The 20,439-nt window shown below is 35.7% G+C and overlaps 2 protein-coding genes across 6 annotated transcripts in view; both read right to left on the bottom strand.

The window, feature by feature from the left end:
• Nucleotides 1-4,406, bottom strand: part of LOC129257148 (pre-rRNA-processing protein TSR1 homolog) — a 30,453-nt gene extending 26,047 nt beyond the window's left edge. The window contains exon 1 of one of the 2 annotated variants that reach the window (XR_010293093.1): nucleotides 4,171-4,346. Coding sequence is in view for 1 of the 2 variants with exons in the window: in XM_054895407.2 (XP_054751382.2) it covers nucleotides 4,171-4,273 (103 nt within the window). In the remaining variant the exon portion in view is untranslated. Of the gene's footprint in view, nucleotides 1-4,170 lie in introns of both variants that reach the window. The other variant, XM_054895407.2, reaches the window with a different exon arrangement.
• A 1,289-nt stretch (nucleotides 4,407-5,695) lies between these two features.
• On the bottom strand, nucleotides 5,696-19,986 carry LOC129257147 (nuclear transcription factor Y subunit beta-like). Of its 4 annotated transcripts, none has more exons than XM_064097180.1 (8): nucleotides 19,693-19,986; nucleotides 18,675-18,772; nucleotides 14,582-14,721; nucleotides 11,431-11,498; nucleotides 10,733-10,862; nucleotides 9,512-9,584; nucleotides 8,976-9,043; nucleotides 5,696-7,943 (listed from the first exon to the last, which is right to left on the bottom strand). In XM_064097180.1, exons 2-8 carry the CDS (start codon nucleotides 18,763-18,765, stop codon nucleotides 7,923-7,925), a joined length of 591 nt encoding a protein of 196 aa, XP_063953250.1. In that variant the 5' UTR covers nucleotides 18,766-18,772; nucleotides 19,693-19,986; the 3' UTR covers nucleotides 5,696-7,922. The 4 variants fall into 4 exon arrangements, with proteins under 4 accessions (XP_063953250.1, XP_063953252.1, XP_063953251.1 ...); XM_064097182.1 differs by lacking the exon at nucleotides 19,693-19,986 and adding an exon at nucleotides 19,449-19,675; XM_064097181.1 differs by lacking the exon at nucleotides 19,693-19,986 and adding an exon at nucleotides 19,440-19,605.
• Nucleotides 19,987-20,439: the final 453 nt, after the last annotated feature.

Below are 20,439 nucleotides of genomic sequence, written 5' to 3' on the forward strand. Positions count from 1 at the left end.
CTTGAACCGCTACGTTATGACGTACCTTCGATTAGCGATGTTACAAAATGCCGTTTTGACTTTTGAAGAACAATTTATAAATAAAAAAAATTATTATTTAACAAATAATAAAATCTAATACGTGATTAAATAATTATTATTTAATTTTTAATCAAGTTTCAAATTTCATTATTTGTTAGATAATAATAAATTGTTCTTTCAATAAGCATTTTGTAACATTGCTAATCAAAGGTACGTCATAACTCATAACAAAGCGGTTCAAGCCTAGGCCTATTGTATTTGCTTTGTTGACAAACGGATCGAGGGATCTACACGAGATCGGTCTGGTAAGAAACCTCTTATTTTCTACATTTATAGTGAAATAATTTTTATCCCTACTACATATGCATTAGGCATATGAAGGCTCATAGATAAATAAAATAAATACATACAAACCGATTTCACCCTCTAAATATGGATTTCCTAGGGAAATCCATCCGGGTGTGTACTGTAGGTCTTGCTTATGCGTCTATGCCCGGGATGGGAAGAGTTTAAAGGCTTCGTGATGAAGAAGTATATGTCAAAATATTAAAAAATATCATCACGAAGTCTCAAGGCTAGGTGGCGATGCTCCGCAAGGGGGGGAAGTGGGGGCCTCGCTACTTTAGTGTTCGGGCTGCCGCAGTAAACATGGTCATGGCAAAAGGACTAAAGCAGCGATGCAAGTCAATTGTCATTTTCTCACATGCTAGGTATGTTGCAAAAGCGCCCTCTAGGTGCATTCTGAATGAGGCATTGAGTGTGCTGCCTATAATCTCAGGGTGACTGTGGAGGCATTGCTTTGTACTGTGTTTACCCGGGGGGGGGGGGGGGCACTTACATTGACGAGTGGATACCATGCGCGACCCAAAAAACATGTAAAAAGGATGTCTTTTTCAAGATAGGACACGTTACGTACGTAACATGATAAGGGTGTCAAAAACACAAAAATAATGAAAAAAGATTATCTATTTCGCCAGGAAAGCTACGTGTTTAGGGTCAAATTTGCAGGGATGATAAAATAAAATTAAAATGTATAAAGGATGTCCTTTTTGCCCCAACACTACGTGTTTAGAGTCCAATTTGCGCGAGGTGTGGAAGCTGGGGCCGTACTAAACCAAATGGTGTGTAAACTGTAAAGGTAACACCGACGACCGACGGACCCGTGACATAACAATAAAATATTGCTGTACTTGTTTAGGGGTTCATTTCAGGAATACTTGCCAAGAGTATCGTTTTGTTTCCAATACTTGTTAAGGGTAGGGTTTCACTTTCAGACGCCAATACTTGTTAAGGGTTGCATTTTCAGAATATGGAAAATACGTGTTTAGGGTGGTTTTCGAGACCCCTTGGTCGCGCATGGTATCCACTCGTCAATGGAAGTGCCCCCCCCCCCCCCCGGGGTGTTTACATGTGCAAGGAAAGGTTATTCCCAATGACATCATTGATTTTACGTAGTTGAATATTTATGGCAGCTGTCCAGACTTGAAAAAAAAAACCTCACTCGGTGATCTTGCAACTCTGTGTGCTAATGGAACTTTGGTCTTGCTTTCAACTTCTTGCTATTCATATTTACAGGTATCATCCCACTCTAAAAGGTATTCATTCCAATAGAACAACATTTCAACTACCGTACATTGTGGTGAAATTTGAAAGAAATCTACTGACGCTAAGTGTGTTTTTTATGTCCGTTTCGGCGATGTCTGTGATTTTTGTTGACTGTTGTTGGGCACTTCCATATACCAATGTATGCGCATTGTTGTTTTCTATTATTAGTGCACCTTGGTCCCAATTAAGGTCACAACTTTTGTTTTTCAAAAACAAAGGAATACATAAGAATTGAAGAGGCGATTTGTGCGAACTTAAAAAACTACCAAAGTTTTAACTTTCTTGTTACTGGGGCTATTGAAATGAGGTATTAAATGAAAGGTCTTGATGAGCTCTAAATGATGCTATGAAGCAAACACCCGATTTCTCAAATTTATTTTTTTGCAACATACCTACACATGCTTTTTCATTTTTTTATACTTTTTTTTATATGAGAAAAAAAATGATGTTAATGGGTGATTTCAAGTACGGTGTTCAGTGTTGGTTTTGGTGTTGAGAGCGTAAAAAGGCCGCTGAACCGAGCTCCAACACCGAGCTGGGTTCAGAGGAACGATACTGATTGCGTTGTCGATAGCACATGACGTCACGCCTCTGCGCTGCTAAATCATCTCAACTTCACGCACCATCCTTCAACACGAACTGCCGGAAATATGTCATATATTCCGAGGTCAATCCCAACACCAGCCTGATTTCAAGTACAGTGTTGTGGCTGGTATTGTCACAACACCAACACCAGGGGAGCGTTTCATCAATATTTTTATCCGACAAGTTGTCAGATCTGACATCATTCTGACATCTTTCCATGATTTTGATTGGCTGAGAGTAGCCAGGCGGCTTCTAGAGAGTAAAAATCATTTACTAACGTAAGGTCACTCTCATGAAGCCAGGCCTTCTATCCCATAGACCCACACAATGGAAGCCAAAACCTGAAACTTTCACCCCCGAGATTTCTACTTTCTTTCTAAAAGATCTAGCCCTAAACAGTAGAGGCGCACGGCCAATATTGGAGACTGTCTCCAATGTGAGAGATTATCTCCAATATCAGAGACTTTTGTAAAGAATTTGGGTATCCAATTTCAGAGACAGTCTCCAGTTTTGGAGTCCAATTTCCTTTGTTTACATTTGCTGCAAAAGGATTACCTTGGCGGCAAATAAAAATGTGATAAGCAGATTCCTCATGAAAAATTACCTCTTTTCACCGTCTACTTTAAATATTCACTGTCTACTTTTGTTTTGATAAGGATTTTTGTTGTCAATCACACACAAAACAAATGGGCTTCTGACCTCAGTGAGACAAAATTTTGGGTGGAAAAAATCATGCTTTTGTTGGTGTTGTTTCTTTTGTCCTTTTGCAAAGCAAGTCTCCAATGTGGGAGATTGTCTCCCCTATTCTATTGGAGAGAGTCTCCCATATTGGCCGTGCGCCTCTACTGCTAAATCATGTACATGGGATAAAACTTCATTTCTGACATTTCTACGCTCTCGTTGTTATTTTTTAACAAGAATTCATCAAAAAAATGAGAGAAATATTGTGTAAAGACGGAAGAGACTCGCCCGATGTTTACGCCGCCATCTTGTTTTCTATTGATTTGTTCTTCGCCAACGTTACAGACGCGTGCGTCGGGTAACGTTGGGGAAGAACAATAGAAAACAAGATGGCGGCGTAAACATCGGGCGAGTCTCTTCCGTCTTTACACAATATTTCTCTCATTTTTTTGATGAATTCTTGTTAAAAAATAACAACGAGAGCATAGAAATGTCGGAAATGAAGTTTTATCCCATGTACAACATGATTTAGGGCTAGATCTTTTAGAAAGAAAGTAGAAATTTCGGGGGCGAAAGTTTCAGGTTTTTTGGTGGTACACGCAAAAGTATATGACGGAAGCCCTGGCTTCGTATGAGAGTGACCTTACGCTACGTTAGTAAATGATTTTTACTCTCTAGAAGCCGCCTGGCTAGCTGAGACTGAGAGTGAGAGGCACTGTTCCTATGGACGGTAACTGTCGGATAAAATGAGACTTGTCGGATAAAACGTCCGACAAGTCCTTTCATGAAACGCCCCCCAGATTTCAACACCGCGCCGTACTTGAAATCACCCACTGGGCCACTGTATTTCTGTAATAATTAATGTTTTTGCATAAGCCATAAAACTAAAACTAAAAGTTAACAATGACTGAGTCATGACATGACTCCATGTTGTTATTGTTAACTTAAATTTAAAACCGATCTTTTTCATTTTATCCAGATGCAGACATAAAAAATCAGAGATCGAAACAAATTTAAGAAAAATGGAAAAATCGGATCGGGAATTGATATAAAAATTTGTTACATTAGTAAAGTTACGTTCTTAAAATAATTAGGGCCTAGGTATTACTATTAGAAATCTTCGACTAATCGGTACCGGCACCACATTAATCTGTACGTGTGGGACTAGGGCTAGTAAGGGAACAACGATGAAGTCTTCAACCGGAAATATCAAATCACCGAGTAAAAGGATTTTCCTGGAAGAGCGACACATCAAAGAAAGTTATAAAAGTAACTTACCCTTTAATTCAACGTCGATTTTGCCTTTACTACGATGTCGTCCAGTTTTGTGGCCTTTATTTTGCTGTTTTAAAGGACCGGGTCTGTGCGATGTTTTCGCCATTTTGCACGTGTACCAATACCCGTACCGCGCGCGCTAGCGCTAGCGAGTATATTTAATTTTTTACTTATTCTATGTTCAAGACTCAGTGCAGTTTAACTGTAGCGAGTTTTCGCTCAGATCAGCGGCGTGCAATGAACATCTATCTCCCCTCTAGCTCTATAGATCAGTGGCAAAGAATTATACAAGATTTCAATTTTTATACAGATTTGACATCAAGGACAAACTTGACTGAACCATAAAATGTAAAAAAACAATGGTAATTCCACATGTTCAGGGAGAAATAAAAATTTGTTTCAAATGACAATGGGGAGAAAATTAGGATATTTCATAAAATAAAACAGAAATAGTGAGCGAGTGATGTCATCAGTTCCCTCATTTGCATACCGACCAGGATGTCCATATTTTAAAAATGTCATAACTTTCTTATTTTACATCCGATTTCAATGACATTTTCAGCGTTATGCTTGTTGGATTTTTCTCTTTTTATTCAAATCAAATTTTGTTGGGGTGGACTTGTCCTTTATTAAAAACCAGATATTTAACTTTTGAGACTTGTGATTTTCTTTTTTGAAATTCATATACCACCTACCAAAAGCCTTTTGGTATCCTTTCTTTTTCAAATTGCTTTCACTAAATGCGTGAATAAGAAGTTACACCAGAGGAAAGAGAATATTCTATGCTTTACAATGAAAGGTAATATGTTGAATGATTTTTTTATTAAGTTATGATAACGCACAGTCAAACCTGCTTCAGCAACTGCCTATATAGAAGGATCACCTGGCTATTTTTAAGACCACAAATTTGGTTTTCCTTGAAGAACTTTACACATTATGGGAGTCTTTCCACAAAGACTGCTTTTCTTGTCTCATTCAACAGGTTTGACTATATGATAAATAAATATCATTATTGTGGGGGATTTTGGAGAGAGGGGCAACTGCATCTGCTCCCCGCTTTCCAGTCCCCCTGGCAGTATTTTCCCCTTCTGCACACACCCTCTCACACAATTACCAATCTTCCTAGACCCATATAGCATTCCGCTAAGTTCTCGTTCCCCTTCTCTCTCCCACACAACTATACACAAACCCACGATGGCCCTGTCTTACAAAGAGTTACGATTGATCCGATCAATCTCAAGTATATGGAAATCCATTAATTTCATATTTTATTTTCACGAAATTGGCTCATTGTCCTTTGAAAACAGAGAGAAGCATACTGAATTGTCAAGAAAAAACAGTGAATGTATGAACATATGTCATTTCTAGAAAATATTTTGAAAATGTACTTTAGATGTTGACTTTTCTGGCTTTCCATAGTTGCGATTGATCAGATCAATCGCAACTCTTAGTAAGACAGGCCCCTGGTCCTTAAAAATTAACCATGTCCAAGTTGTGAAACACATACAAATACACTTGAGAACAACCATTTACAATATATACATCATTATTTTCTAATTAAAATTTCATTTCATGTGTAAGCAGCAAAACATTACAAACAACAGGAATGCCAAGAAAATTTTACACTTTACAGGATAAACAAAATAAATGATCAACAACAGGTCTTCCCATCAGGGCATTGTTTCTTTTGTTATCTTCAGTGATGCATACCAAATTTATCACAAACTTACTCTTCACCAATCAAATGCCACAATTTCAGTATCATAAATATGCATTGTAATTCCAACTACTAATTACAATCTTTGTGAAATGTTGGTCCATTTTTTTTCTCACCCTATTTTCATCTTCATACAGAGTGTGGATTACAATGAAAATTCATAAGAAAATGTTAACTTTGAAAGAGTTGTCCCATCTCCTTTGATAATATAATCATTATCAGGGTTCCCACAAAAATTTGAAAACACCAATTCCATGACTTTACCATGACTAAATTGCTGCTTTCCATGACTTCCTGTGACGTTCTGGGAGTTATGTAGAATTTGGGATGTCACAAAACTGGGAAAAATGGAAATCATGAATACCAATTATAATAGCAGAGTATGAGAGTTACGAATAACGACAAACTGGAAAGCTGCCATAGCCAAGAGGTAAATGCGATTCCATGACTTTTCACAAATTTTCCAAATTCCCTGACTTTTCCCTGACTTTCAATGAACAAAAAAATTTCCAGGATTTTCCATGACTGTGGGAACCCTGATTATATATATAGGTCATGATTTTCCACTCTTGGTCACATTACATTCTCTTCTAAAATCAGCACATCCAGGGAGCGATTTCATATAACTGTTTGTAACTTACACATGACTTTATGCACAACTGGTGATCCTACAATGTGTCAAACGATTTATCCCTATGCAGCTGACTAAATCACCTGAGAATATGTTCCAGTCCTTCATAGAGTCGAACATCTTAAACACCACCCAGTACTTCAGAGACTGAACAGCCAGGTGTTATTCTTTGGTTCATTGCATCAAACAAGAGTTTTAAATTTTATGCGAATGGGACCTTACATAGCATATAATGACTGGGCTTTTCCAGGCAAAGCTTTTCAAACTTTTTTTGGAGGGGGAGGGGTCTATGACCCATGACTGAACTTTTGACCAATCTTCGCACTCAAATCTATATATGTGAAGTTTATCCATCTAATGATTTTTCTGTTACTGTGAGAACAAGATATTTTTAGGTGTATAATGACCTGCTATTGTTTACCTTTGATCTCACGAGCCTAAAATCTTGTTAAATCATCCTCGCTGCCAAATTAACACGTCACTTGAATTTAAAATTGATCCATCAAACTTATTCAATTATTCTAAAATGAATGGACAAAAGGTGATCTAAAAATACAATGCCTCCAGCAATTACCTCTTGATGGCTGAAGGTTACAATTCAGGTGTAAAGGCCTTGAAAACTGAGTTAACCAAATCAATCAATCAATCTCTACTTTTAAGTATTTAAGTAGAGTCAATTCCCCTTATGTTAGAAATGGGAAATTAATTCATTCATCGTGATTTAATCAAAGCATTTGAAATTGTGTAACTTAAGCATGATTCTGTTCTGCAGGGTATTCCCTCATATTCATACTGAAATTTATATTCAAATTTCATATTCTCATGTAAAATATAAATTTGATTTTAACAAAGAGATATAAAAAATAGGATGAATAACCCATAAATAAATGATGAGATAAATATGACATAAAGCCAAAAATTTACAATAAATCTGAGTTATGTATCATTGTTGAAACAATAAAAGGAGTTGTAACTCAAAAGGGAAATAATTTGTTAGTGAGAAATTAAATCAAAATCCACAGAAAACCTACTATGGAAAGTGTAAAAACACATTTTTATTGCATACAGATCAAAACAGCTTTGAGCTGGGGGGTGCAGAGGGGGAAACCAAGTTAACATAAACAGCCAAAAGGAGGGTTACTTTTATACAAGACATCTCTCACAAGTGCTTTCATTTCATGTGCGCATCAAAGTTGTATAATTCTCATAACTAAAAACCTAATCATGCAACTCCTGAAGAGTTCTCTCCTGTGCATGCTAATCCATGTTTGCAATAAAACAAATCTGGGTATGACTCCTGTGCATAAAGATGCCCTTCAGGAATCTAGATCTGACAGCTAACTGCATTCAAGGTGTTGGTCTGACTTGTGATGATGATCAAATTGGCAGCACACCACCAAACAAAGATCACGTAAAGGTCATCGGTATCTGGAAAAGAATATACACACATGCAGATTTCCTTAAGAAAATGAAATATTTACATGATAATTGAACTGACCTTCTTTTGCATGTAAATTGCAAAACGTTAATAAATCTCTCACTTGGAATAAACAATAAGGGACAATAAGGATTCTCTCATGGAACTGCTTACTATTATAATAATATCCCTTTTAAATTGATTAGAAATAACTAAGAGTAACTTGAGCATGGTCAAAGGATGTGATAACGAGAGTGTAAATTTCAGGCACTATCTCATCCTAGAATCAATGCGAATGAAACATTTTGGGTGCAACAAGGTAACATCCTGCTGAAATGCAAAGGCAAATGACACATACTTTTTGTTTCTTCTGTGACATAAAAAAAAACAGGAACTGATTTATTTATTTATTTATTATTTTTTGGACACAATTGCAGAAGAGCCAGACAAGAACAATTCCATCAGGGAGAACTAGTTTCTTGCCTGGGTGATCTCTGTGAAAAGGGTTATCTAATTTACCATTGGCATACATTTTGAAAGAATATTCTTTAAACTTCCTAAGCTCCGCCTCTTCAAAAGAGCTTCAGCACTCATCTTGACCATGCCATCAACTGCTAATCCAAGTCACCATCGCTAATAATTTACAATAGACAATAGTACCGGTATGTCACTTTCCATAGTTCAGCACACGCTTAAAATAGAATTAAATGCTTTCATACAATACCTGTCCATTGCCTTTCTTTCCCTGGTGATGCTACAGCATGTCTGACATTGCACCTTTTCAATGAGACTACGAATAGCTAGTCCGTTCTAGCAAAGCTTCATTCCCTTTATTTAGCTAACAACTGGTGAATTGACATCACTGCCAGAATGAGATAGCTCTTTTTATGGGGTGGCAAGTTGAAATATCCTTTCAAAAATTATTCAATAATCTACACAAAATGTTTTGATGCTTAAATTTTATAACAGCATATGAGTTGCATATTTAGCAATTAACTTAAAAACGATTCAACTTAACAGGGGTCCTTACAAAGAGTACTTACTTGTACTTGAGAAGGATATTGCTGGTAGGCTGGTGTTCCAGCCTGGTCTCCAACCATCAATTCAGTTGCTGAAACAGAAGAATTAAGTAAGCATGGGATCCTTAGTACAAATTACAGCATGAATAAATTAATTTCTTCTGATTTTGCATAGCTCATTGACATTTATTTAATCTATCTAACAACAATCAAACATCACTTATTATACATTGGTGCACAAATCAAAACAACAATCAATCTTTGGCAATCGCCTAAACACAAATGTCTGTCATGGGAAAAAGAGTCAACTGTGCCCCATTGATACAATATTACAAATCATTCCCATTTCTTTAATAATTCTGGTGCTAGCATTATAATCCTCTCCCAATATGAATGTTGGAGATAGTATGCAATCAACAAATACATCGTTCCTTCTGGACGAAAGATGAGGACATAATTGTGCTTCATAAAATATCTAAAACATGCTCATCAAAAATGAAAACACATTCAAATTTTTTAATGTAATAAAAAAATTCATCTACATTTAGCCTTCAACTCACCAAATGTATCTGCACCCATATCACCCAGCTCATCCTGCCTCGACTGTGGGATAACTTTGTCTCCTTTCATTGACTGCAAGAAGATCGATAGAAAGATGGAGATATCAATCGTGGAAATTAATTTTTTTAAGTATAAAAAATAACATTGATAAATGAAAGGGGAGAGGCAAGTACAGAAGATAAAACATTCACACTTTCTCTTTCTAGGAACACAATTGAATTAAGTTCAAAGTTTCAACAACAACAAATTTTGAACTAGTGCTATCACAGGTAAAGAGGTACAAGCTGATACAAACAATGAATAAAATATGATAAACTAAAAAAGTTGCACCTTTCATTCAAAAGGAACAGGAAAATTACTGGCTCTTACAATATCCACTGTAGTCAATCAGGTCATTATATAGTGCACACAAATCTGCCATCAATTGCTCATGGTCTTATGGTAAAGGTGTTGGGTCAGAGCTCTACACTCTAATGATGTATTATCATGGGATCAAATCCTACTCATGTTGGTTAATACTTTTATTGTTATACACATATATACAAATATATTCAACTTCTGTTGGATATGTAACTAAGACACCCTAATGAGAAGGAAAAAGAAACAAAAGAGAAACAAAATATTTTGTTTAGTTGTGAATTGATCCTGACAATAGAAAACAAGAAACTTTTCTAAATATTCAATTGACCTGGCGAAATAATGTTGGATGGGCAAGATATTGAATTTGGCCTTTGTTTTTTACTCTTAAATATTGATTTCTGTAAACTTCAGTGGAAGTTAGACTACTGACTAGGCCTACTCATTAAGCCACTCACATTTGTTATTCTTACAAGCATTTAAATACATTTTATGCCTAAGGATGATCTAAGAATAGCTTTAGAATACTTGATTTTGAACTTATAATTATGCTTTTGGACTCCTTCCCCCCCAAAAAAAAAGATCTAAGATGGGAGTCGTTGGGCAAGTCAATGTCCTAGAACTTTTATTTTTTTCTTTTTTAAAGTAAACAATATGAAGGGCTTGATCAAAATCATATAGCTATCGAAATGGCATGAAATAGACAAGAGATAGTGACCTAAAGTAAAATCATTATATAAAAGCAAGCTTGCGAGGAATACAAAACACTGATGAACACAATGCAATGCTGTTCTAGTGGGCATCATAACAATTTATCATACTTTTTGTTGGAAACAAAGGATATATAAAATATCTCGACTTACCTCTCTGTATTTTTGAAGGTAAGATTTCAGAGGCTCTACATAATTATCAAATCCAAGATTTGACATGGCATAGAGGATATCTTCTCCATTGATTGTTTTTCTCTTTTCTTGATGACATCTTTCACTGGCTCTATAAACATTCTTGATGTAAGGTAATGTGATTAGAAAAAAAGGTTACAAAACATTACTCCATCATGAAAATGAAATAACAGTATTCATAAGGTGATGTTTCATGGCACTTATCAACCAACTGAGATAATGTAACTATCAATACAAATTTTCAAATTTTTGGTGGTCAAAATTTCATGAAAATGTGAATATAATAAGTATCATGAAAAAATAAACCTATCATTTCCACACTGATATTTTAGATACCTTTACATATGTCAGAACTGCATCTTTCATACAGGAATCCTGCATCTTTTCATCACTAATCCTCACATTTCATCACAGACAAAAAAAATGAAAGATAGTTTACAGTGGGATTCCTGCTAAAGGAAACAGCACAGACTTATTTAGGTGCCTTATAGTAATCTTAGAAATCCTAATTTATTTCACATTACTGGTCAGTAAGATATAAAAACTTAAGTGAAGGCAAAGGTGTCCAACAAAAAATACACAAAGAACAAAAATAATACTTATGATAAACAAGATGAAATAAAAATTTTAAACTGCATATTTCATCTAGGAAAGGATACTCGCTTGTAATAAAGCTGATGAACTCAGATACACATTCTTGAACACATTCTTTAGCTTCCTTTGAAATCTGATGAAAAAAAGAAAGAACAAAACAATACAATGCTAATTTATATTTTCAACAAGTGAGAAAATCTGTTTCATTCCAAGAGAGTTTGATTTACGTTTTGATAATTTTCTTTGATCAAATGAATTGTATGTATTAAAAACACAAAGTATTGTTTGAAAATGAAATGAAATAATATAAACGTCCTCTTCTGTACACTATTGGATAATGTTACCTTACTTTCTGTTTCTAGAAGATAAGTCAAAGGGACATGCCAATTAGGGAAGGTGGGCTCCAGAGGCATAATAAATGAACAATTTTGATGGGAAAGTACATGGCATATTGGGAAAAATTCTAAACAGACATTCTTAAAATGAAAATAAAATTTTGGGACAGATTTCAATTCAACATAAAAAAATAAAAAAAGTTCATGTTTACCCTTTTTTTAAAATTCCATTCTCTTTTTTTCTCCCTCTTTTTATTTTACCATTTATACAACTTTTGGAGAAGCAATGGCCCCAAGCCCCCCCCCCCCCATTTGATGATGCCACTCGGAGTGGGCCTGGAAGTAAACAGAAAGTGGAGAGGGGGGAATGGAGAGAGGGGGAATGGAGAGAGGTCGAAAGGGAAGATGTGGAAGGGTAGAAGAGAAAGAAGATATTAGAAGGGAAAGTGAAAAGGAATGGTTAATACTAATTAGCATACACTTGAACTGACAAACTAACCAACACTTTGTGTGGTCTCTAATTGACTGTGTGTTATAAACAACTAGTCTTAAAATTTACATATTGAGATACCGATCAATAATGCAGAGGATGAATTAGCCTTTCATGTAGAGAAACTAAAATGTTTTTGAGAGGAAAGTACAATGTACTTGTTTTGCTACTTGGTAACATAATCAGTGTGGTATGAATGTACTGAGTGGTGAATACTATGTTATCATCCAAGTTGGCCTACATGTATATTACAAGACTACACAGCACAGAATGCTGCATTATGCTGGCCAGATGTGAGTAGTTCTGGATTTGAGGTGACGCTATTAATACCTTGGTCACATTTGCTACGGCCGCCGTAGATTCTAAAATTTCTACGGCGAGTAGCAATTCTACGGTCGCCGCAATATTTCCACGGCCACTTACTCTAGCGGTCACATATGTTACGGTCGCCGCACGGCGTATTTTTTAATTTATGGAGAAAAAAAAATCTGCGGCTGACGTATGCCCTTGAAATCATGACGTACGGTCGCCCTATAGGGCGACCCTGCGCTGGCCGTAGGTTTTTGACAAATACTACTGCAGATGCGAGGTGGCCGCAAGGCGCCCTCACGGCGGCCGCAGGGGGACTTTACAGTGAGTATACCGTGAATTGCTTGTCACACCCATCATGATATTTTTACATTAGACATTTCATTTCAGAAAGTTTTCAAAGTGTCGCATTATGCCCATGTGCGCATTCTGGGCGGGAGGGAGGGGGGGGTTTGGGGCCCGGGCCCCCGGGTAGGCGAAGAGGGGGCGCCAAAAAGAGGGAGGAAAGAAAGGGAAAGAAAAGGGAGATAAAAAAGGAGGGGGAAAGAAGAGAAAGAGAAAAGGGAGAAAAGAAAGAGAAGGAAACAAGAAGAAGGGAAAAGGAGAGAAGACAAAAGGGGAAAGGGGGAGAAGTAATAAAAGTGCGGGGGCGCCAAATTGATGTTCGACCTAGGAAGGGGGGGGGGTCACCAAATTAATGTTTGACACTGATCTGAATATTATACGATCAGTAATGTTCGACCTAGGAAGGGGGGGGGGCAAATTCGACCTTTGGGGTGATTCGCGCTTCGCGCTCGCATCGAATGATTAGTTAGATGACATCCTGTTAATGATCACCTAATGATTACCTAAATTGCGTAGAATGTCTAGTTTTGGAACGGAACATAAAAAAAGTTCAGCTCGCGCTTCGCGCTCGCATCGAATAATTTTTAAGTGCCCATCCTGTTCATGATTACCAATAATGCTTAGAATTTCCAAACTTTGGGTCATTTTGGAATATAGACAATTTTCAGCTCGCCCTGACAGATAGATAGATACCCATCCTGCTCATACTTACAAAAATTCTCAGAATATTCTATGTTCAGTTCTATACACAAGTTATCAAAAATCGCGTTCGCATTATTTATTTAGACTTATGAAATAAATCTCCCTTAACCATGTTAACTTGTTTTTATGAATAAAGTTAAGATGTTAATAAAAGCGTTAGTCTTAAGTAAGAACTACACCCTATGAAACAACAACAAAAATCAGCATTTAACTCCCCATGATAATAATAATAATAATGATAATGATAATAACGTCATATTTTTCCCAGGTTAGCCGCTGGTGAAAGGGCAATATCTGTCACATTTGTTCTTAAAAAAGTGGTATTACATCATATTCATGGATAGTTTGCTTTTTATTAAGTCATCATTAAAAAAGTGGTCTGCAGTTGCTCTTTTTCATGTGATTATGAAATAAGATAATTCAACATGCATTTAAGGCACCTGTTTACCTGACGAGGAGGGGTCGCCATTTTTTTCCCAAAAAGTACACATGGGCCAAAATTATAGGTCGGGCCCCCGAGGTGCAAAATTCTAAATACGCGACTGGTGGCTCCCGAGCAGATAACACAAAAGAAAAAGGGGAAAGGAGGGAAGAAAAACACGAGGGCAGCCCTACGGCCACCGTACGCTCGACGTACGACCGCCGTAGACCATTCTACGCCATGCCTACGGCTAGTCTAATTTCTACGGCGAGCGTAGAAAAGAAAAAATGTTATAACTCCGAGTTAAAATTCTACGGCCACCCCTACGGCATGTAAAAAGTAGGAATCCGCCGTACGTCGACCCTGCGGCCACCGCAGATTTTCTGCGGCCGCCGCAGAAATCTCTCGAATTCAGGTATCTACGGCCGCCGTAGAGCAAATGTGATCAAGGTATTAGGCTGCTAGTTTGTTGCTGCTTTAACTCAATATGATAAGGACCTAACAGGGCTCCCATGCTCCTTGATCCTTTTCCTTTGTTTTTTTTTTCTTTCATTTTCCTTCTTATGCTCTTAATACATTGTACAAGGACATCTCTAGCCTCTAAATACACTCACCTTCCCTGACTTTGGGATGCCATCTTTCATGATACGAGCAACATTGGCAATGGGCAGAAACCTGTCCTGTTCTCGAAGAGGTGATGCAGCTCCTTTCTCTTCTATTGGTCCTTCGTCCTCTCCTACTGGCAAGCTGTCATCTATAGGCAACAGCAATGATTGAAATGAAAATGCTGTGTCATTTTAAAGAAATCAAATACAAACATCTGGATGAATAATCACCCTGGTGGGTGTTTCATAAGCTGTTCGTAAGATACAAATGACTTTACGCACGACTGGTGATCCTTTCTTGTGCTGTCTGATATCCCTATGCACTTGATTTAGGACCTAAGAACATGTTCCAGTTGTGCGTAACTTTACGAACAGCTTTATGAAACGCCCACCAGGATCTACTACAAATATAAGTCAGAGAGAGGCTCATCCATACTAGATACCATACATGTACAATATGTTTTGGTATATCAAAATAGTTTCGGGACATTAGCCAAAATACTACTACCAGCCCTGCTATTCCCCAAACAATACATCACACTGTCCCATCATCCAAGTGTCTGTTTTTCAGAGCTAATCATTAATATTTTCCTGTCTCTACTTAAATAAATTTTTGTCGTAAAACAAGCAAAAAAAATCATCATCATCATCTTCATCTCCCTGGTAATATAAACTACCACATCAATGATGTGGAGCTCATCTGGCATCTCGCAACAAAATTGAACACAATTTTAATTTGAGCCCAGTTGACACTGTAGTGAATTATATTGGTGACATAAATTGAGGATATGAAATTGAAATTGATGAAGGAATGACATAGAAGCATTTTTTGTGATCTATGAATAAATTTCATATAAATAAAGCATAAATAATTTTCTAGTCAAAATTTCTAAACTCTGTGTAGAATCTTGGTGAACCTCGTCATGTAGCTCTCAGATAGAACAAAAATAATCAAAATCAAGCAACAAATAAATAAGTATTTTTGTGAGTTTTGAAAATATATGAATAAATGAGCATATCTAACGAGTTTCAAAATTCTGTGTTGAAATTTTGTATCACCATCTCGAGCTATCATATAAAGCAAACAAAATAGAAATTGATCAACAAATGAAGAAAAAACATTTTTTGTGATTTATAAATAAATTTTGCATAAATTGGCATAAATAATATCCTAGAAAAAATTTCAAAATTTTGTGTACAAGTTCGGTGAACCAGATGGAAGAAAAAAAAATCGGTCAACAAATAAAGAAGAGGCATTTTCTGTGATTTGTGAATAAATTTTGCATAAATTATCATAAATAATTTTCTACTGAAAATGTCAAAATTCTGTGTAGAAGTTTGGTGACCCTCATGATCTTCTACCAGATGGAAGAAAACAAATCAAAATCGATCAACAATTAAAGAAGTAGTTCTAAGCATTTTATGTGAATTTTTTTAAATACGCATAAATTAGCATATTTAATGAGTTTCAAAATTTTGTGTAGAAGTTTTGAATCCCCCATCTAATGCTATCATATAAAGCAAACAGAAATGAAATCATACTTGAATGATGAAGAAGAAGTATTTTGAAATTCAGTCAACAAATAAAGAGGCATTTTCTGTGATTTATGAATTTTGCATAAATTAGCATAAATAATTTTCTACTCCAAATTTAAAAATTGTGTGTACAAGTTTGGTGAACCTCATAAAGCTCTATCAGATGGAAGAAAAAAAATCAAAATCATTTAACAAGTAATGAAGTAGCATTTTATGTGAATTTTTAAAAATATGCATAAATTAATTTCACATAAATCAGCATGAAAATTGTTCTAGTCAAAATTTCAAAATTCTGTGTAGAAGTTTGGTGAACCTCATGAAGCTCTACCAGATGGAAGCAAAAAATTCAAAATCGGTCAACAAATAAAGAAGCATTTTTTTTTTTTTGAAAAATGCACATAAATTAGCATATTTAATGAGTTTCAAAATTCTGTGTAGAAATTGTGAATCCCCCACCTAGTGCTATCATATAAAGCAAACAGAATTGAAATCAAACTTGAAATGGCGAAGAAGAATCATTTTGAAATCGTGAACAGACGACAGACGCCACAGCATTTAAGCTCATCCGGCCCTTCGGGACGGATGAGCTAAAAAGCCATTGATTCTTCATATTCATTTTGCAAATAAATAATGCAAAGATGCCATACAGACAGGGGTGAAGGATGTTCTTACAGTATGTAATCAAACAAACTGTTTTGTCATTAAATATATCATATTGCACATGTTCAATGACTATTTTCCAATTCTTATTATAATTTTCCTCAAATAAGGTTTATTGACTTGTTGGAGAAAGAGCCTGTACATGTAATGTAGGCTGTGATGGAAAATGCTTGTTTTAGCATTATCAGCAAATCTCAAACTGGTTAATGCCAAGACTTGGTGGAAAGCATTTAAGTCATTGTAGTTTAAAAAAAAAAAAATCATATTTGAGTTAATGTATTTATTTTTTTAACCGTTTTGTCAATTTCTTATGCATTTAAAGGGATGGTACAGGCTGGAGATAATTATATCTCAATAAATAGAGTAAAATTCACAGACCAAAATGCTGAAAATTTGATCTAAATCGGATAACAAATAATGAAGTTATTGAATTTTAAAGAATTGCATTATTCTGGTGAAACAGTTCTAGGCATATCATCATGAATGTGAGGTGGGTTAATGACGTCATATCCCTAATTTTTCTTTTGTATTTTATTGTATAAAATTATTTTATTCAAAACTTTTCTGCCAAGAACTAAAACAATTGGATTGACAACTGATTAAGTGCATTAGTTATTTATTGCCTCAACTTATTTCATCATACATGTAATGGAGACACATCATTTACACATGTATGAAAAAATGAAACAATTATAATTTCATGTAATAACATAAAAAAAGGAAAGTGGGGATATGACATCATCAGCCTATCTAATGAATATTCATGACGATGTGTGTATAACTGTTTTCACAAAATATTCATAAACTTCAAAATTCAATAACTTCGTTATTTGTTATCCGATTTGATGAGATTTTCAGCATTTTGCCTTGTGAATTCTACTCCATTTATTTAGATATAAATATTTTTAGCCCGGAGCCCCGGACCATCACTTTAATTGTGTTTTACTCCTTTACAGTAGTAATTTTTTTTCCAAAATCAAATATGTTCCAGATTTTAATTTTTGGTCGATTCTAAATAAGAAAATATAATTGAAATGGTTTAAGAAGTACAAATAGAAAAGTATTTTAGCAATTTATGAAAAGAAAAATTCCATTTGTTGCACACAAATTCCAATGCGGATAATTGAGCCAAAGAATGATTACAAAATGTGCTGTGATCCTGTGACACTTTTCCAATATTTATAAGTTTGGTACTAAGGATGCATGAAACTTAAAGAACAAAAATCACACTTTATCATAACATATCGCGACAGAGTGTTAGCATTAAAATAATTAATTTTGTGCAAATTTATGCCAGGGAATAATTTTGCTTTCAATAAGTTCTGTAATACTAGTCCTTTTGTTTAGGCTTTAACAATGGTATTACTCTTTGTCTCTTCATACCATTATACTCCCTTGAATTTATGAAACAGGGTAGGTAGTGTTTGCATTCTAATAATATCTAAAGGGTAGGTTAAACAGAAAAATGTTTTGCTAACAATATTTTCTAATGAGAGGATACAAGAAACCATAAAAAATAAGTGTAACAATCTTGTTGAAAGCTATAAGGTAGCATTTCAAGATTCCTACACAATGCAATTCAATCATAATATTATTTATCAGCAAGATTATATTTATTATGAAAATATTAGAGCAAATTATTTAACTTCATTAAAGTGCCTTTGAACTTTTAAACCTTATTTTGCAAGCATTTATAATAAGTGTCACTCTCAATTTTTAAAATCATTTGAATGCTGATTCAAACAAGTTTTCAAATTTGATTTTATTTTCATGGCAGGTGTGGCATTGAAGACTAAAAATTCTTACAATATACAGGTTTGTAAGTTATTTTTAAAGCAATGTTTATAACTTTTCTATGAAATATTACAGAATCCCACCCCAGGTAATAAAAAATGCACATAATTACCAGCTGAAGTTTGTCCATATAAGCCTCCAGTGAGAAATTGATCACTGGGCATACTTAGAACTTGTCCATCTCCTTGGTCAGTTGTTTCCATCTTTTATCTGAAAGAAAATTAGTTCAACCCCTGAATATAGAGCTTGAGTATTTTTTAGTTGGATTATGTCAAAAGTTAGATGAGCAAGTAACAATGGACATGTTAGGTGCAGTTAAAAGAAGATTGGTGTCGGTTTCAAGGGGAAGTGAAGCAACTGTGACTACACTGTGAGTGTGAGAACATTTTCAGGGTATTTAGACCCTGGCAGCTTGATGAGATATATTTTCAGTAATTATTATTACAGGGATTTTTACTTTTACTTTTAGCAAACATTTCAGTAAGCGGTATTGTATTGAAAGGAAAATATCAGAAGGTATAGTCGATAAAAAGCAGCAAACACTACAATACTCTTGTTGACTGAGGCTGCATATTGCACTCAGTCTCAGCGTAACGCTAACGGCTATAGCGGCTTTGTGCTATTAATGGACTACACTAAGTTGACTCTGAGTGCGGGCTTGCATTCGGAGAAGTTGGGTGAGGATATATCGCAGCCATGAACTCATTTGCATGCATTAATTTCTATATTATTTTATGACACCACATCAACACTGCGTGGACCAGGAACCCAACATCAGCAACCAACAGCTGCACCACCCTGTCACTACACCCTCGGCTCGCAGGCCAGGAAGTCAATTTTCAATACCACATTCAACATGTTCAACACACACACGTACATGTATTACCATCCACTACATCATTGAATGAGTGATACATGCATGCAGCAGTGCACAACAATGAAATGCGCTCCACGGCATGCAGGCGAAAGAAACCAATTTAGTTTGTGTTCCGTTTAACGTTAGACTCTACCGGTAAGCAGTTCAAAATTGGACAAGATCATATGAGCGTACGGGCTTTCAAATAGCACGATTTTTCATAGAAAACACTAATTGATAGTTGAATTACGAGCTCTAAACAATAATGACTAACCATTGGCCGAATGTTGGTGCCAGATGATGATTTGGGCTGTGGTTGGTCGAAAAATTCACGGCTTTCTTCCTCGAAGAGCCAGTAAAATGTCGCGAAATAGGATGAAGAGGTGAAACTATGGCAGGCTACAGAGGTCATTAATTATTGTAACGGTAACGTACGGGCCGGAGGTACCGTAATTGAGGCCAGCCATGCTAGTACGCATGACATTATCTTTTTTGAAATATAGTCGGGAATATAATACCCCTCCCCGAAACCAAGAGCATGTGGTGTGCAGCTTTGATCGTTTATTTTACCACCCTTTTGAATATGATAATATCACTTCATTTGTTTTAGAAGTTCATGATGTAAATTAAGTGGAAGGTGTAAAAAAAAATGAGAATCGAAATGAGCCATGCAAACATATATACACCTCAAAATCCGGGCTCAATACTGACTCATTTTCACGGCAGGTCAATCATTTTTTCAAAAATTTTAAGCTCGCACTTCGCGCTCGCATTGACAATCTTATTGTAGAAATAAAGCTAATGCAATTAAAACTTCGGCAAGTCCACCGGCCCCAACAAAAGGTTGGTTTCAATACTAATTAATCAAACAAGCGCATAACACTGAAAATTTGATCAAACTCTGATGTAAAATTTAAAAAAAGTTATTACATTTTATTACATTTTAAAGTTTCGCTTTATTTCACAAAGTAGTTCTATATCACCCACATCCTGGTCAGTATGCAAATGAGGAGACTAAGAT

This window comes from Lytechinus pictus, chromosome 3 (assembly GCF_037042905.1).
Source record: "Lytechinus pictus isolate F3 Inbred chromosome 3, Lp3.0, whole genome shotgun sequence".
In the NCBI taxonomy this organism is placed as follows: Eukaryota; Metazoa; Echinodermata; class Echinoidea; order Temnopleuroida; family Toxopneustidae; genus Lytechinus; species Lytechinus pictus.